The sequence below is a fragment of the Ursus arctos genome, unplaced genomic scaffold (genome assembly GCF_023065955.2).
Source record: "Ursus arctos isolate Adak ecotype North America unplaced genomic scaffold, UrsArc2.0 scaffold_19, whole genome shotgun sequence".
NCBI lineage: Eukaryota > Metazoa > Chordata > Mammalia > Carnivora > Ursidae > Ursus > Ursus arctos.
In genome coordinates this window covers 39,126,878-39,143,103 of record NW_026622863.1, presented here as the reverse complement: position 1 = coordinate 39,143,103, position 16,226 = coordinate 39,126,878, and the positions used below count along the sequence as shown (strand labels likewise).

General features: G+C 43.6%; 1 protein-coding gene across 2 annotated transcripts in view; it reads right to left on the bottom strand.

The window, feature by feature from the left end:
- The window catches only part of GPATCH1 (G-patch domain containing 1), a 41,191-nt gene that overhangs the window by 6,442 nt on the left and 18,523 nt on the right, over positions 1-16,226 (bottom strand). For both annotated transcript variants that reach the window (XM_057314315.1, XM_026484290.4), the window contains exons 10-17: positions 13,670-13,874; positions 11,415-11,711; positions 10,055-10,233; positions 9,661-9,788; positions 8,495-8,631; positions 7,993-8,159; positions 2,421-2,637; positions 886-993 (exon numbers count right to left, since the gene is read on the bottom strand). In XM_057314315.1, the coding sequence (XP_057170298.1) occupies positions 886-993; positions 2,421-2,637; positions 7,993-8,159; positions 8,495-8,631; positions 9,661-9,788; positions 10,055-10,233; positions 11,415-11,711; positions 13,670-13,874 (1,438 nt within the window). The remainder of the gene's footprint in view (positions 1-885; positions 994-2,420; positions 2,638-7,992; positions 8,160-8,494; positions 8,632-9,660; positions 9,789-10,054; positions 10,234-11,414; positions 11,712-13,669; positions 13,875-16,226) is intronic.

Genomic DNA, 16,226 nt, shown 5'->3' with positions numbered 1-16,226 from the left:
TGTCATCTATATACCCGGACCAGGTTATCAGATGTTTGCTAAGCTGGCCTTCAGGGAGAGGATAAGCCAGTCTAAACATTTTGACCAGACGTCCATTTAAGACGTTGTTGACTGATACTGGGGGAGGAGGACGGGCTGTGTTTACTTCTGAAAGAACTACTTTTACTTTATCTACTACATTAGCCAAAGTATGAAAAAGTCTCCGAATACCCTTCTCCCTGCAATTCCTCACCCATCTTCATGTCCTATATTTTTACTTTTTTTATTTATTACAGGACTCTGCTGTATGTATCTGAGTGTTAGAAAGACAAGAAAGTTGCAAGGTCTCTGAGGCTACAAAGCAACACTATCATTTAGGCACTCAGTGGAAGGGATGAGATTCAAAACGTGGCTGAGAACAGATAAATGAGAAACAGAGGTACACATACAGTAGACCCTGAACAATACGAGTCTACACAAAGCCACTACGTGTGGATTTTTTTCGGTAAGTACAGTACTGTACATGTACTTTCTCTTCCTTATGATTTTCTTAATAATATTTGCTTTTCTCTAGCTTACTTTACTGTAAGGATACAGTACATAATACATATAACATACATAAGAAGTGTTAACCAATCATGTATGTGATTGGTAAGGAATCTGGTCCACAGTAGGCTTTCAGTAGCTAAGTTTGAGGGGGAGTCAAAAGTTACATGCGGATTTTCGACTGTGCGTGGTGTTGGCGCCCCTAAATCCTGCCTTGCTCAACGGTCCACTGTATGTATGTGGTTGGCCTCATGTTGGATTAGACGGGGAGAGGAGATAACACTGTTAGGGTTGTCACAGCTCAGGGGAGGAGACACTGGTGCCGATGCAAGCGGGTGAACCAAGGAGCTCTCAACTCACTGGGGCAGAAGACGGGAGGCAGCCGTGGGCCGAACGCTTCTCTTTCATCTATCTGCAGCTTTTGTATCGGGAAGGAAGGTGCGGGCTCCTGGGGTGCTGGCTCGCTAGCTGAAAAACACCAAGGTATTAATTTTGTCCATTTATATTAATAGTAAATAATATTATACTGATACTAACGTGTTTGATTCTTTAATTAATACCTGTTGCCACCAGATAATGTGTGCTTTTCTTCACCACTTTGCTTAACTAGCTCACGCCAGGCGCTGAGGATACAGCAGTGAGCATGTGAACCTGACCTCCAACCTTGTGGACATCTGGGCTGGGAAGTCAGTCACGTGGGGCACCTGCAACCAAGTGCACCACCGGCTGCAACACAGGGGTGTGCACAGCACACGCTCGGGGCCACCTCACTGAGACCTGAAGGGCTGAAAGATGTCCTCGAGGAAAGATGTCCTCTGAGAAGAAGAAAAACTTACAAACAGGGATCTAAGACTATGTCCCAGCTCAGGAAGTTTAATTTCACTCAAAATAAATGATCGAAGAGGGGAAAAGGTGAACATAAACAAATTACCATATTCACAGTAATAATCTCGTTTTTTAAACAGAGGACTATGTTTTTAGATAGTGGAAAGAAAAATGCAAAAAGTACGGAAAAATAGGCATTAAGGTATTAACAATGTTTATCTTGGGGAAGTGGGATTCCAAGGGACTTAAGCTTTCTATATTTCTATATTTTTAAGCTTTTACAATTCAAGTATATATCACTTTGAAATAAAAACTAAGTTGGGTGGCTTTTTTCCCACAGAAACACGAAATAGGCATTTGTGAGTCACCTAAGAATAAGCAGTATTTTATACCTCTATGGAACTTTTTGGTTAAAGATGCTAAAAAAATTATACCCAAGTCCACCACAGACTGACAGGGGCAAGCAGCCCACCCAAAGGCTGAGATGGAAAATTTGTCCACCCACCCAAGCATCTGAAAAGTCTCCCACCCTTGCAAGCGCCAAATGGCCTCCTTTTCTGCACCCTAACTCTTGGCTCAGGGAAGAGCCCCTGTATACCTCAGGACCAAATGTTGCCAATAAACCCAGCACCTCACCATCAACCAGGTAAAAAAAAAAAAAGAAAGAAAGAAAAAAAAAGAAATCTATTTTTTAAACGAAAATTTTACTAGTTTTAAACTCTTCTCAACTAGGGTAAGTAGGAAAATCAATATTGTCAAACATAGCAATCCTAAAAATACACCAGAAATTTACATCTGATGCCACAATTAAAAATGTAAAAGATTACAACAATTGCTTGCTAAGAATCCTGGGTTAGAACTGCACGCTAACGTGATGTGATGAGCATGGGGTGTGAATCGCAACTGATAAATTGTTGAACACTACCTTGAGACTAATGATGTACTATATGTTGGCTAACTCAATTTAAATTAAAAAAAATTTAAAAACTCCACACTAAACAAAGAAGCAGCTTCTCTAGAGACATCCTCATTTTCTTCTTTAGACCCCCAAATCTAAAGTAGCCACGTACCACGTGCCACAGATGAGATTTCCACCGAGTCGGTCGCTTGGGAGCTTTTGAAGTCAGCCTCCCCGGGACCTGCCTGATCATCCTCACTGTCCCCTTGCTCATCCGCAGAGGATGAGGACTTCTCATCGGACGAGCTGGCAAAGATGGCCTTAAATAAGTCCATGGACGGGCGGCTCCCTTCTCCCTCAGTCTGTGAATCCACATCTTTGTTTACAGTCTGTATTAACAAAGAAATAAGAGTCAGGAATGAAGAAGTAAGGGGAGGAGAGCCAGACCTTCTAGACAGACAGACACACACACACACACACACACACACACACACACACACAGGCATTTCTGCTCAGGTACATGGGTTCCACACCCACGCACTGCCTAACTAAACAATGACCAGGCACATGGCATTTATTTTTGTGATGTTTCCGATGCAACCACCGCAGAACGAGCCAACTGGGAGAAGCGGCTGAAGACTCTCCTGGAGACAGGTCATTCAACAGAGTGGCAAAGGATCCACTAAAACGCGGCAGGAACCAGCACGGTGCCTCTGTCCTGTGTGTTAATCGAGCCTTCCAAGGTCCAAGATTAGAGGTTAATGAAGGCAGTCTACTCGGATAAAATGCTGACGAGTAAACCGACGCTCCGCACAGAGGGGAGGGCGCCTCCGTGGATACCACGGTCCCTTTGCAATTACACATCACCATTCCTACAAGAAGCCCAGCTCCGGACAATCAGATTAGCCAAACAGACAGGCAGTAACTTTGTACAAACTCAAATAAACAAGGAGCAAAGGCATGAAGAAGACATGACTCTTTCCTGCCAACAGCTTCTTCCCAGACGGGTGTGGGGTAATCCGATGTGCTAAGTGCAAACAGCAACACGAGACAGAGAGCCCTGGGACTGGCCTCGATCGGAATCCTCTCCAGTCCTTCCACTGCACCCCTGAAGAACCCGGGCCAGACACACAAGGACACACTCACGGTGCGAATGCATGCCAAGGGGCTGGGTCTGAACTCTACCATCTGGTTCTCCTCACTCTCAGTGGGGTCACTCCCCATACTAGTTTCTGGAGCAGCGTTACAAACACCTACAGGAGGAAAATTGGTACAAGACAGCGACATTTGTAGTTTTAAAGTAAACTCTCTTCACAGAAAAAAATTAAAGAAGAAAAGTATACCATTCCCTACTAAAAGTAACCATGGCACCTTGGAGAAAGGACTGATTCCAGAGCCTGGGCTGAGAAACACAAAGATGAGCCCATACATCACTGTGCCCAGAGAGCAAAGACAAGCTCATAGAGTAAGAGGGACATCCTGAAAAAACACAGAAGCCACTCCAAAAGAGCTCCAGCCAGACAAACCAAGACCATTTGAGCATTAAAATAAATAAGGATAGTACTGATTTAGCTCTTAAATAAAACAGGAAACCATGGGTCCACAGTTTGAGGAGGAACAGGATATGTATATATTTCAGAGCTCCTTGATACTCATTAAAGTAAGTAAAAATTAGTAATAAATTAATAAATAAAAGTACTTACTAAGTACAGCAGGAAAAAAAACTAACTTCAGAATAGAGAAGACTGGCAGACACCACCAGGCAAAATTATCTAAATACTATCTCAACATGATTTCTGGGAAAATCTAGAAGTCTTTCTAACCTAATGACCATAGCACAGAGCCAGAATCCCTGAGTAAGGTTTTATGCCATTTAAAAAGTAACAGTAGAACCCCCATGGAGAGGTTCCAAATCCGTGGTGGCAGCAAGCTGCCAGGCTTTGACAGATGGGAACCCTTTCTCTGACCAGAGAAGCTGTGGTCTCAATAATCTGAAACAAATCTCACTACTTTTCCCCCTTCTTGCCCTCTTGCCACTCAACTTCAGCCACAGATAAAGTCATAGGAAGTGCAACCCAGAGCAGGGAAACTAAGTCCCAGCCATCCGATTGGAGGGTGTGATGGGGAGCCTGAAAGTCAGACAGGGTCAGGAAGATCATGATGAGGAGCTCAAGAGAGTGATCCTAGAGAATGTTTGTGAGCTTCTGGCTCACCTCTGAGCTATGCAAGTGTAAATCTGACTCTGAACAGCAAACCAAAGGTTTTGATAACAGATCTAGGGGATTAACTACCAGCCAGGTCCCAGACCAGCCGCTGGGAAGTACACATGCAGAAAGATCTGAATAGCACTGTAAAGACTCTGAAAACTGGAATGACATTTGAACCCAGATGGGTTGGAACGTGTAGCCTGAACCTAAGTAGGTCAACTGTCCACTAAAACAAAACAAAATAAAACAAAACTTCACCATTCCCCCCAGAATTTTTTTTTAAGATTTTATTTATTTGACAGAGAGGGAGAGAGTACAAGCACGGGGAGCCAGGGAAAGGGAGAAGCAGGCTCCCACTGAGCAGAGAGCCCAGGACCCTGGGATCATGACCTGAGCCAAAGGCAGACACTTAACCAACTGAACCACCCAGGCACCCCTCTCCCTAGAATTTAAACAAGACCTAAGGTCTCATAACATAATGTCCAGGATGTCAAAATGTCTAGGATGTAATCCAAAAGTACTTGCTATACAACCAACCAGGAAAAAATCAACTTGCAAAAGACAACAAAAGACACTAACCCCAAATGACAAAAGTGTTAGAATTATGTGGCAGACTTTAAAGCAGCTATTACAACTGTGCTTCAAGAATAAAGTTAAACAGATGGCAAGATAAAAAGGTCTCAGCAAAGAAATAAAAGATATAAAGATGAACCAAATGAGAATTTTAGAAATTAAAAACACAATAACCAAAATAAGAAACTCACTGGATGGGCTCTATAGCAGAATGGAGATGACAGAAGAAAGTCAGTGAACTTGATGACAGATAAATAGAAATGATCTGATTTGAGCAGAGAGAGAAAAAGGACTGAAAAGAGAATTGTGGGACAATAGCTATTTATGTCACCAGAGTCTCAGAAGAGGGGTGAGAGTGTGGAGCAGAAAACATATTTGAAAAAATAATGGCTGGTAATGTCCCAGATTTGGTGAAAGACAAGATTCAGGAAGCTCAGCAAGCCTCAAACAAAAGATCTCAAAGAAATCCACACTCAGACACATCATAATCAAACAGCAAAGAACCAAAGATGAAGTGAAAATCTTGAGATCAGCCAGAGGAAAAGTCATGGCATCCTAAGGAGAGGAACTGACAAGCTGAACAACTAGATTTCTTATCGGCAGTCAGGAAGTCCAGAGGGAAGTGGCACAACACTCTTAAAAGGGCTAAAAGGAAAGACCTGTTGACCCAGAACTCTATATCCAGCAAAAACATATTTCAGGAATGAAGATAAAACACAGACATTCTCAAATGAAGGAAAAATTAAGAGAATTAGTTGTTGGAACTGCTCTAACAGAAATGCTCAATACAGGGGGTTCCTCAGACAGAGGAAATGATAGGAGGGAAAGCTGGCTCTTCGGGAAGGAAGAGCAACAGCAATGGTAAATATCCAAGTAAATAAAATGGATTATCAGCTCATCAGCTCTTTAAAGATGTATAACCACTGAAAGCAAAAATTAGAAAGCTCTCAAGAGGTTTTCAGTGCGTTTGCATGTAATACCTAAGGCGACATCATAAAGCCAGGAGAGTGAAGGGACCTAGAGATAGGTAAAGATTCCACATTCCTCTTAGGATGGTACAATATCAATTCTAAGTAAACCGTGAAAAAGTAAACATGTATATTGATGAGCAACAACTACTCTTTGCGCAACTCTATTGAGCAATCTATTAAAAAAATAGAGTTAAAAATGTAATAGAAAAATTAAAACAGTATACTGGTAATTATTCAAGTAATACAAAAGAAGGTAAGAAAGGAGAAAGAGAACAACAAAAAAAGAGTGGGAACTGACAGGAAACAAAACTGTAGACCTAAATCCAAATATATCAACAAATTACGTTAAATGCCAATGGCTAAAACACACGAAGTAAAACACACAGATTATCTAAATGTATTATTAAAAAAGGACACAAGGACAACGACATACTTTTTACCAAAAATCTACTTTAAACACAATAAAATAAATAGGTTAAAAGTAAAAAGAGGAAAAAATATATACTGTGCAAATTGCCAGAAATAAAGAATAGTATTATATAATGATAAAAGGTTTAATTCAGCAAAAAGATAAAATAATACTAATGTGTATGCACCTAATAGGGGAGTTTCAAAATACACAAAGCAAGCACTTTGGTATGAAGTTTGGCAATTTCTTTCTCTTTCTTTCTTTCTTTGGCAGTTTCTTATAAAGTTAAATCTACACGTATATTTCCCAGCAATCCCACTACTGGGTATTTACCCTAGAGAAATGAAAACTTATATTCACACAAAACTCTGCACATGAATGCCCACAGCAGCTTTATGAGAGCCAAAAGCCGGAAACAACCATACGTCTTTAAAGGGTGAAAACCAACAAACCGTGGCTCACCCACACAACAAAATATTATTTGGCAATAAAAAGGAATGAACTGTTGATAATACACTACTGATGAATCTCAAAGGTATGATACTAAGTGGAAGAACCTAGTCTCAAAAGGTTATATATGTATATTGTCTGATTCCATTTACATAACATTTTGGAAAGAACAAAACTATAGAGACAGAGAAGAGATCAATGATTGGTAGGTGTTTACAGGAAGGGGAGGATATGACAGGGAGTTTTTTGGGGTGATAGCACCATTTTGCATCCTGATTGTGGTGATGGTTCCACAAATCTTTTTTTTTTTTTTAAAGATTGTTTATGTATTTATTTATTTGACAGGGAGAGAGAGAGCACACAAGCAGGGGGAGCAGCAGGCAGAGAGAGAGGGAAAAGCAAGCTCCCCGCTGAGCAGGGAGCGCAATGTAGGACTTGATCTCAGGACCCTGGGATCATGACCTGAGCCAAAGGCAGACACTTAACTGACTGAGCCACCCAACTGCCCCTCCACAAACCCATATATGTATAAAATCTCATTGAACTGTACTTTTTAATGCATGTTCGTTTTAAAAATAAAATAATAATTTTAAATGAGGCTATTAGAAATAAAACTTTTTATTAAATTCAACTTGTAACTATTAAGCAGTAATTTTTAAAAAGCCCAATGGATATTTTCTTTATATTCTCCACAAAAGAAAACACACTGAATTTTATTTCAGTGGTTGATGCTGAGTGAAAGCCATTCCTGGCGGAGAAGTTTATAGTCTTTCCTCATAATCAAAGATATGATTTAAACTATTACAATGTAGAGTAGGTGTTAGCAACTACAGCCTATGGGTCAAATCCAACCGACTGTCTGCTTTATGAATAAAGTTTTATTGGAACATAGATGAACCCTGGAACATAGATGAACCCAATTTTTTTTCATATGGCCTACGATTTCTTTCACATTCAACAGTAAAGTTGAGTGGTTGTGACAGACACTATATGGCCCACAAAGCCTAAAATATTTAATATCTGGCCCTTCACAGAAAGTTTAAAGACCCCTCCTATCAAGTGATGACAAAGCACCAACATAGAGAAGGACAAATGCCAGTCAGCCTGCAAAGAGAACCTGGGAGCCCCAGATACCTTATTTGAGAGTGATTCCGTCACATGCTCTTCCTCTTTGATTACTAACGTACTGGACTCTTGTTTAGGTGGACCAACTTTTGATCTAGCCAAACTTAAAAATTCACTAATGGAATCTTCTTTCTTTTCTTGTTTAGATGTATCCCATCTGGATGATTTTCTTGATTCTGAAAGGTAGGACACAGATGTAAAATCAGAATTAGCAAGCAAAAGGCAAACTCTCCATTATGGCTCTTTAATTCATTCCAGAACATCAGCAAACCTACTATGGGCCAGGAACGGTGTAGGGGTTGGGAATGTGGCAGATGCAGAGGCAGAGTCCTGACCCCAAACAGTAGACATCTGGACTCTTACAACATGAGCTAATGTATTCACATGAACAAGCCTCTTAATGGAGGGAGAGCTTACACTATGTGTACCCATAAGACTTTACTTCTGTTTTCCCGATGGGATAGGGGTTGAGACCATGGTCAGCACATGGACCCAAGGAAGCCCCACTCACTCTCGGGACCTTGGTGCTGTGGTACTTTTTCACTCGATGCTTGAGTTGTAGGCAAGGATGTGGCCTCTGGGAGCGTCAAGAAGTTGAAGACTGAGTATTTGTCACGTTTTACTCTTGGTAAGCCAACCAAAGTTGAACTGTGGGTTGAAAAGAAAATATATATATGAAATTTTAATAACTCATGTTATTAAATAACATCTCATGTTTTTCACCACTAGCTCTTCTACTTGCTAAGAGGTCCCTAAAGGTGATTTTGCTTCTCAAAGCAGTTTAGGAATTTGGTTGGCTGACTTCAGGGCCCATGAGGTTTTCCCTAGTAAGATCCCTAGGTTTTTCCTAGTAAGATCCAGAATTTAACTTTGAAAATGTATTTCCAGGGTGCCTGGGTGGCTCAGTCAGTTATGCGTCTGACTCTTTTTTTTTTTTTTTAAAGATTTTATTTATTTATTCGACAGAGAAAGAGACAGCGAGCGAGAGAGGGAACACAAGCAGGGGGAGTGGGAGAGGAAGAAGCAGGCTCATAGCGGAGGAGCCTGATGTGGGGCTCGATCCCACAATGCCAGGATCACGCCCTGAGCCGAAGGCAGACGCCCAACCGCTATGCCACCCAGGCGCCTCATGCGTCTGACTCTTGATCTCAGCTCAGTGCTAGATCTCAGGGTTTTGAGTTCAAGCCCCATGTTAGGCTCCATGCTGGGCACGCAGCCTACTTAAAAAGAAAATGTATTTCCATTATGGAAAAGTTCCACTGCTAAAAATATACCTAAATTTTCTGACAAAACTTCTGATTCAATTATCTGTGCTTTTTTGTAGCGTTTATAATCAAATAAGTGTCGAACTTTTGTAAAGAATTAGCCTAAGTAACATTTTAAATGTAAACTATATGCACATCATTAAAAAGGCAGCAAATTAGACAAGCGTTAAGTTTTTGAAACTTAACTTTTCTGAGTTCTGTGTCTTCCATATGGAATAAAGTTTGCTTCCAGGCCGTTTGCTTATTTTTTTAGTAACAAATCAATGGAAGTTAAATCTGCAAAATTTGCAACTCTAAGCACTTACATGTAAGCTCCTCTAGAAAAAGGGAATTTACATGAGTAGGTGAGAGGGAAAGATAGCTTTAATATGGGAGAGTGAGTACTGATGTAAGGGCAGATTTATCCACTTACTCTGGATAAGGGTCAGGGACATTAAACCTCTTACACAGAAGCTTGTCAGGGTGCCACTCAAATGTGTCTCGGGTGAGCTTCCCGAACATCTTCATCTTCACAGCTGACTGCTTGTCATTGACATCGTTCTGGGAAAAGACATTTATTCTCTTTCATCAAGTGCTCACACCATTGACCTGACTGCTCTTCCACTGAAGAGTTTTCAAGCAATCCTCCAAAATTACAAAACAGCTCTTACACGACAACATTTTTGCTAAACTATATTGGAAGCTAAAAGCATAAAATCATTTCCTGTTCTATAGTGCTATGTATATTGTAATCATTCCACTGAAGGACCTAAAATATTTGTTTTAATTTTAAAATTCATCAGGATAGAGACATGATGGCGACAGACCTCTTGGTCTCGAGGGACTTCCACCTGATCCGAATCGTCCTCCTCCTTGGCATGCGTAAACCTGGAGGACAAGGTCGAGTGGGAAGACACATAGAGTAGGGCTGCCCGAGCAAACTCATCCCGCTCGCGGCCTCGCTCCCACTCTGTCATGCTGGGGTCCAGACAACGTTCCAGGGCATCTATGGTACAAGGAACAAGAAATTGCTTCACTCTTAGGAAAAACATAGGGCTTAAAGGAGCATATCCGGTGGGTTCCATGGTATCCCTATAGATTTTAATAGATTTTACCAAATTTTACCCTGGTTTCTAAGAGCATGGTGGGGAGTACTCGTCAGGTAATAGTGCTTCCCGCTCAACATGATTCTTTTATTGAATTCTGTCTACCTCAGAAAACAGAGAAAAACATTTGAGGACTAATGCATGTCAAATCTTCGAAGCCAGGAACTTGCTACCACTCCAAGACAGTGATAAGTTCATTCCAACTATACTCCTAAGTTTTGGCAGAAAAACACTCCTTTTTCTAACTTTTTTTAAATTTAACAAATAAACATTAGTGGGTGGGTTCTTCATAGGGACCAAAGACACAGGAGACCGAGATCTGCTTTTGAAAACCAATGCCTCGGGTGCCTGGGTGGCTCAGTCAGTTTAAGCGTCTGCCTTTGGCTCAGGTTATGATCTCAGGGTCTTGGGATCAAGCTCCACGTCGGGCTTCCTGCTCAACAGGGAGCCTGCTTCTCTCTCTCTCTCCCTCTGCTGTTCCCCACCACTTGTTCTTTCTCTCTTTCTCTCTCTCAAATAAAATCTTTTTTTAAAAAAAGAAAGAAAACTGAAGCCTCAGATTTGCTGACGACTCTCACAGCCACTACTGTGAACAGCTATCCCTCTCCTCAGTCTGCCCATAGCCACTCCGTGGATTGGAGAGTGATATTCCCCCCTTGTAATGGTTCAACAGCCAACTACCTTTTTAAATCAAATTTTAGACCATGATTTAGGGCGGGTTGATTAGGATTTTAAGATAAAGGGGGAGATGACCTTGTTCTCTTGGTGTGAAATGCAACACTCACAGAAGGCAAGCATCTGCAAACAGTAAACGGTCTGTGGTTTAGCACTAGCCACGGCCAAGGCGTGTTCTCGACTTAAAACAGCTATCTTTGGAACCTGAGATATGGAGAAACACAAGCTCCTTGTTCTTACTTTCCGAGGTCAAGGGCCAAGGACTACAATCTTTGCAGTGTTTGCAGGCGGACGAAGCAAAACGCTGGCAGAGTGGGCTGTTTCAACTTCAGATCTGGGACTAGGGCCAGAAAAGCAAAAGTGCTTCCCCCGGCTGAGAGGTGGGAGACCCAGGCCTAGCACCCACCTTTCTGACCCCGTTTCATATTTACTAAAAACTCTTCATATCGTTTTTGCTTTTCTGGATCTTTCGCGAAAGGTTTGAAGTTGCTGGCTTTTGTGGTGGCTGTCCCTCCACTCGATGCCACGCGCCACGAGCAGTGTCCGACGTCTGGAGAAGACGGCTGGGGTCTGCTGCTTGAGGCAGCCTGGGCCAGACTCCTGGCCCTGAGTTGAGCTGCTTTCAGGTCAGTTGCGTGCTTCATTTCTTTGATCCTCTCTTTATCTTTTTGGGACAGAAACTCCAACACTGAAGTAGCCGAACCTAAATGAAAACAATAACAGGAAGAGATGAAAAATACCCTAACACAACTATATTGACGTTTCTGTGGTACATCCACATTCAATATCACAAATGTATGTCACTGGAGTATTTTACACTTACTTTTTCATCTGTATTTGTATCATCCCTGTGAACTAGACAGTGAGGAAATAACAAGACTCGTGTTTTACAGCGGGCAAAAGTGCAGGCCAATACGCAGATGTTTATCAGGTGAGTGAGTGGTCCTAGAACGAGGGAGCTGACATCCCCGGCTTGGGACCCTCAGCCTGAGCGGCCACCACTGGACAGTCCTGCCCTGCACAAGCCCCGGTTCAGAGCCAGCTGCCCCTGCACTGCTCACTCCTGTCACAACATCCCCGGAGCACTGGCCTGGGCCACGGGGACACCGCAGACAAGGCCCCGCTCTCACTAGCTGGGGGTGTGGGCATTAGAGAAGCCCAATGTCAACCCCGGAGGATGGCTATGAGAGGAGGGCCGTAAAGGAAACAGGGTGACACCACCAAAGGAGACTTAGAGGCAAGGGCTGGGAGTGGGGGGTGGGGAATCACTAGCGCATATGGGGGGGGCAGGAAAAGCCTGGAAGCTCCCTCCAAAGAGATCATATTTGTGGTGAGTTGAGTAAAAGAAGGAGCCAAAGCGTGAGGGAAGAGCAGAGGCAGAGGAGACAGGGAACATCAAGGCCCCAGTGGCTGGCATGTCATGGTCGGCAGGGTCTGAGGGCAGAAAGCAGGATTACAAGACTGCACCTCAGGAAAGTGGAATAAGACATGGCCTGAAAAGGAGACAGGGCTGGATCGCATAGCCTGGGGGGAAGTCTGGATTTGTCTTCAGTGTGAGAAAGACTGGAGTGTTTTAAGAGGGGCAGTGATATGATTCGGTTTATCCCGCTGCCAGTGAGGGGAACGGACAGCAGAGAGGAAGGCTGGGCAGTAAGGAGGCCAATAATGGGGCCCCACAATGATCCAGGTGTGGGAGATGGGCGCTTACTCCTGGCTGGAAGCAGCGGAAATGCAGACATGATGGGGTCCCCAGCATGTTGGGGGCAGTGCTGAGAGGACTTGCTGATGGACTTGGAGTGGGGGCAGGAATTAGGATTCCTACATTCTGGTCTAAGCAGTGGGTCACTGGTGGCATCATTCACTGACAACAGGAAGACCAGGGCAAGAGCAAGTCTGGAATAGGAAGTGGGGAACCAAGACGTCTGCTCTGGTCTATTATATGTGAGATATCTATCAGGCTCCTGATCGCCAAGTCCAAGGTCACCTCTCACCGTGGGTCTTTCTGTGCCAACCTACAAGAGATTCTCCACACTTCTTCCAGGTACACTTGTTGCTTTTAGGCGTTCAGGAAAGAGTTACATACCCTTTTCCCTGAGGAAAAAAAATCACACGTTCCCAGGCTCTGCAGGGACAGGGAAGGCACCCATGTCCTCATCTGCACCATATTCCTGACAATTATTCCAAGTCTGAAAACTGCTGAGCTTCAGACCAGGGCTATGATTTCTCTTTTTTTTTTTTTTTTTAAAGATTTTATTTATTTATTTGACAGAGAGAGACAGCCAGCAAGAGAGGGAACATAAGCAGGGTGAGTGGGAGAGGAAGAAGCAGGCTCCGAGCGGAGGAGCCTGATGTGGGACTCGATCCCATAATGCTGGGATCATGCCCAGAGCCGAAGGCAGATGCTTAACGACTGAGCCACCCAGGCGCCCCAGGGCTGTGATTTCAATGGCACGACCCAAGCTTATGTTAGAAGACAAGTCTTAAGAAGTAACGGATCTGTACACTGCTACGTGTGCCGTTCACAATACACAGTTTTGCTCTCCCCGTGTGGGAATACTGAACCACCTAAAAGGTGTCGTTGAGAAAACAACTTTGCATTTTGGTTTTGGTAACTCCAGTTACTATAAACGTAACGTTCGTCATCTTCTTCGTGGCACCTACCTTGAACGGGTGTTTCTCCCAGCAACTCCCCCCGCTTGGAGGCATTCAGTTGGTGCCTACTGAGTGTCCCCGGGTCGGGCACTGGCTTTCCAGCTGACTCAGACAACACCTGGAGTAAGCGGGAGTTCTCTGAGGTTGCAGCTACCACAGGTCTGAAGTAATGCACCGGTCGATAGTCTTTCGGCAATTCAGGTGGTGGGTAAGTCTTAAAAAAACAAAACAAAACAAAAAAACTCAGAAAAGACAGGTTGTGAGATGACCGTGTTTGATTTAACCTAGAAAACCGTAACCAGTGAGCGTTGTTAACCCTGACCTCGCCAGGCCCGCCTCCAGCGGGGAGGTCGCACTGGGCACAGCCTTGCCAGGTGTCCAGCCGACATCCATTCTGGATCTGGAGGGCCACGGGGACCGCATCATTCTCATGGCCACACATTTTTAATGTTACCCCCCGCCCACTTCTACAGAGAGATGAGAATATGCACATTTTATGTGATAAGAAAGATGACAAGAGTTAACACAACGTACTGGCCCACACGCAGAACTGGCCTACTGTAAATCAGAACATTTAGAAAAGTATGATTCGAGACTTAGAAAAAATAATAACTTTAAATAAGTTGCTTTTAAATTCAGAATTCTTTTTCTGGTTACATTTCAGTTCCAAATTAGAGCTTCGGGACCTATTTTTTGATCTGAGGTAGTTTTAATTCAAAGGCTGACCGGACTGAAATTGAAATATATTTGAGGAATTCAGGCACTGATGATGACAGAACAGATACATTAAAAGAAAAGTACTGGGTACTTTTAAATCACTGTGCTAAACAGTCTCCCTTGCTCTGAGTCTAACAAACACGTATTTATGGACAGTCTTATATAAGCCATTTTCTAGAGCTTTCGGCTACCCAAAACCCTGAGCTCTGTAACCAGGGCTGACCGAACACTCTCTGGCTGTGGTTCTGGGGCCCGGCTGCACACAGGGCTCCCCTGAGGGTTTAACGACACTGATCCCGCGTCCAACCGCACAGAGTTGGCGCCAGGTGGGGTTCCTAGGTGGCTGAAAGGTGCAGCCGGGGTAAGCACCTGGCACTGTGACAGCCTGTGGAAGAGGGCTGGCATCACTGCCAGGAGATCTCATTTCTTTATTGTCTCAGCTTGACCACCTTCTCTGAACGCGTGGACTCCCACATCAGCTGGCAAACACTCTTTTATGGCTGTGACACAAAAATCCAGAGGAGCACGACAGCAAGGAGGGGTGAGCAGCCATGGCTCTTCTTAATGCCCTCCAGTGGCTGCAAAGCATTTCCCTCCCTCTGAATCACTGTTCTGTTTGGCCTCTGGATGCAGAGGCTGGGTTTTTGGCCACACGTGTAGAAAACCGGCCTGTCTGTGAAAGGCTAGGTGAACACAGCCCTTCCCTGAGTCGCTCCCGCCCAAAGCACTACTCCAGCAACAGCGCCTTGGCCCCGCTACAGTGAAGAGTGAATAGTAAATTCGAGCTTCTGGCACCCTGCTGGGGGAGGGCTACATTTGGGGGCCAGGGCTTAGTCCTACTAAGCTCTGGAGGGAGGGAGTCCTTGAGCCCTGAGTCAAGTGAGTATTTCTCAGCATTTTTAATGCTCTCCTTTCACACACATAAGAAAAACCCCATTCTTCTCTGATGCTACTTGACATTTTTGGCAATAATGGCGGCTTAGGATGTGCTCAACGCTGTTCTGAATATATTTGGCTCGCTGTTACAACATGCTATCACAACTAAACAAATCAAAGCTGCTGCAACCCTAAATGTGTTTTTTTAGGCTGCAATGCCCCTGACCTCCCCTGTTCTGAAGGACCACAGGCCAAGCCACAGAGGTACTTAACAAATGTTTGCTGAATACAGAAACAAAGAGCAAATTAAAGTATGGAACCATCTAAAACGGGATGCCAAGAAGGTAAATGGCCAGGAGCCCCACCTGAGCCACCAGCACCCATCACCCAGTGATGTCTGCCTGCGAGCACGTGGCTCTGATGGGTGGCAAAGAGAACCACTTGGCCTAAGCTGGACAACGATCTCACAAAAACAGGACTCTCTGGAAAAGCATGTGGAGCTCTCCATGGGGCTTGACCTGCATGCACTTGGCCTCTCTCCCTTCTGTTTGCCCAGACAAGGAGTCCAGGGAACCCTGTCCACACCAGCCAACGCTCTTCATGGCATTCAGAAGGAGGCAGGATGGGGGCATTTTATGACTTAAGGACTACTTTTCCTTAAGTTACATTGCCCTTGGAATTATATCAATTCCATTTCCCCCCTTAGTTTCTAATGTAATTCTTTTTTTAATGGAAATAACCACTTACTTAGAGCTTGGATTTAAAAGATTAGCGATTAAAAAAAATAAATAAAAGGTCAACAATTAGGTATTTTGGCTATATTTTGATTACTGACTGACATTTCTAATGCAGAATATGTTTACCTGGACAATCACTCGTAATTATACTGTTGCTTTTTGAAAACAAAATTTACTTACTTTTCAATTGTTAGTATAATAGCTCAGATTACATAGCAGCAAAGACTTTAAGTACT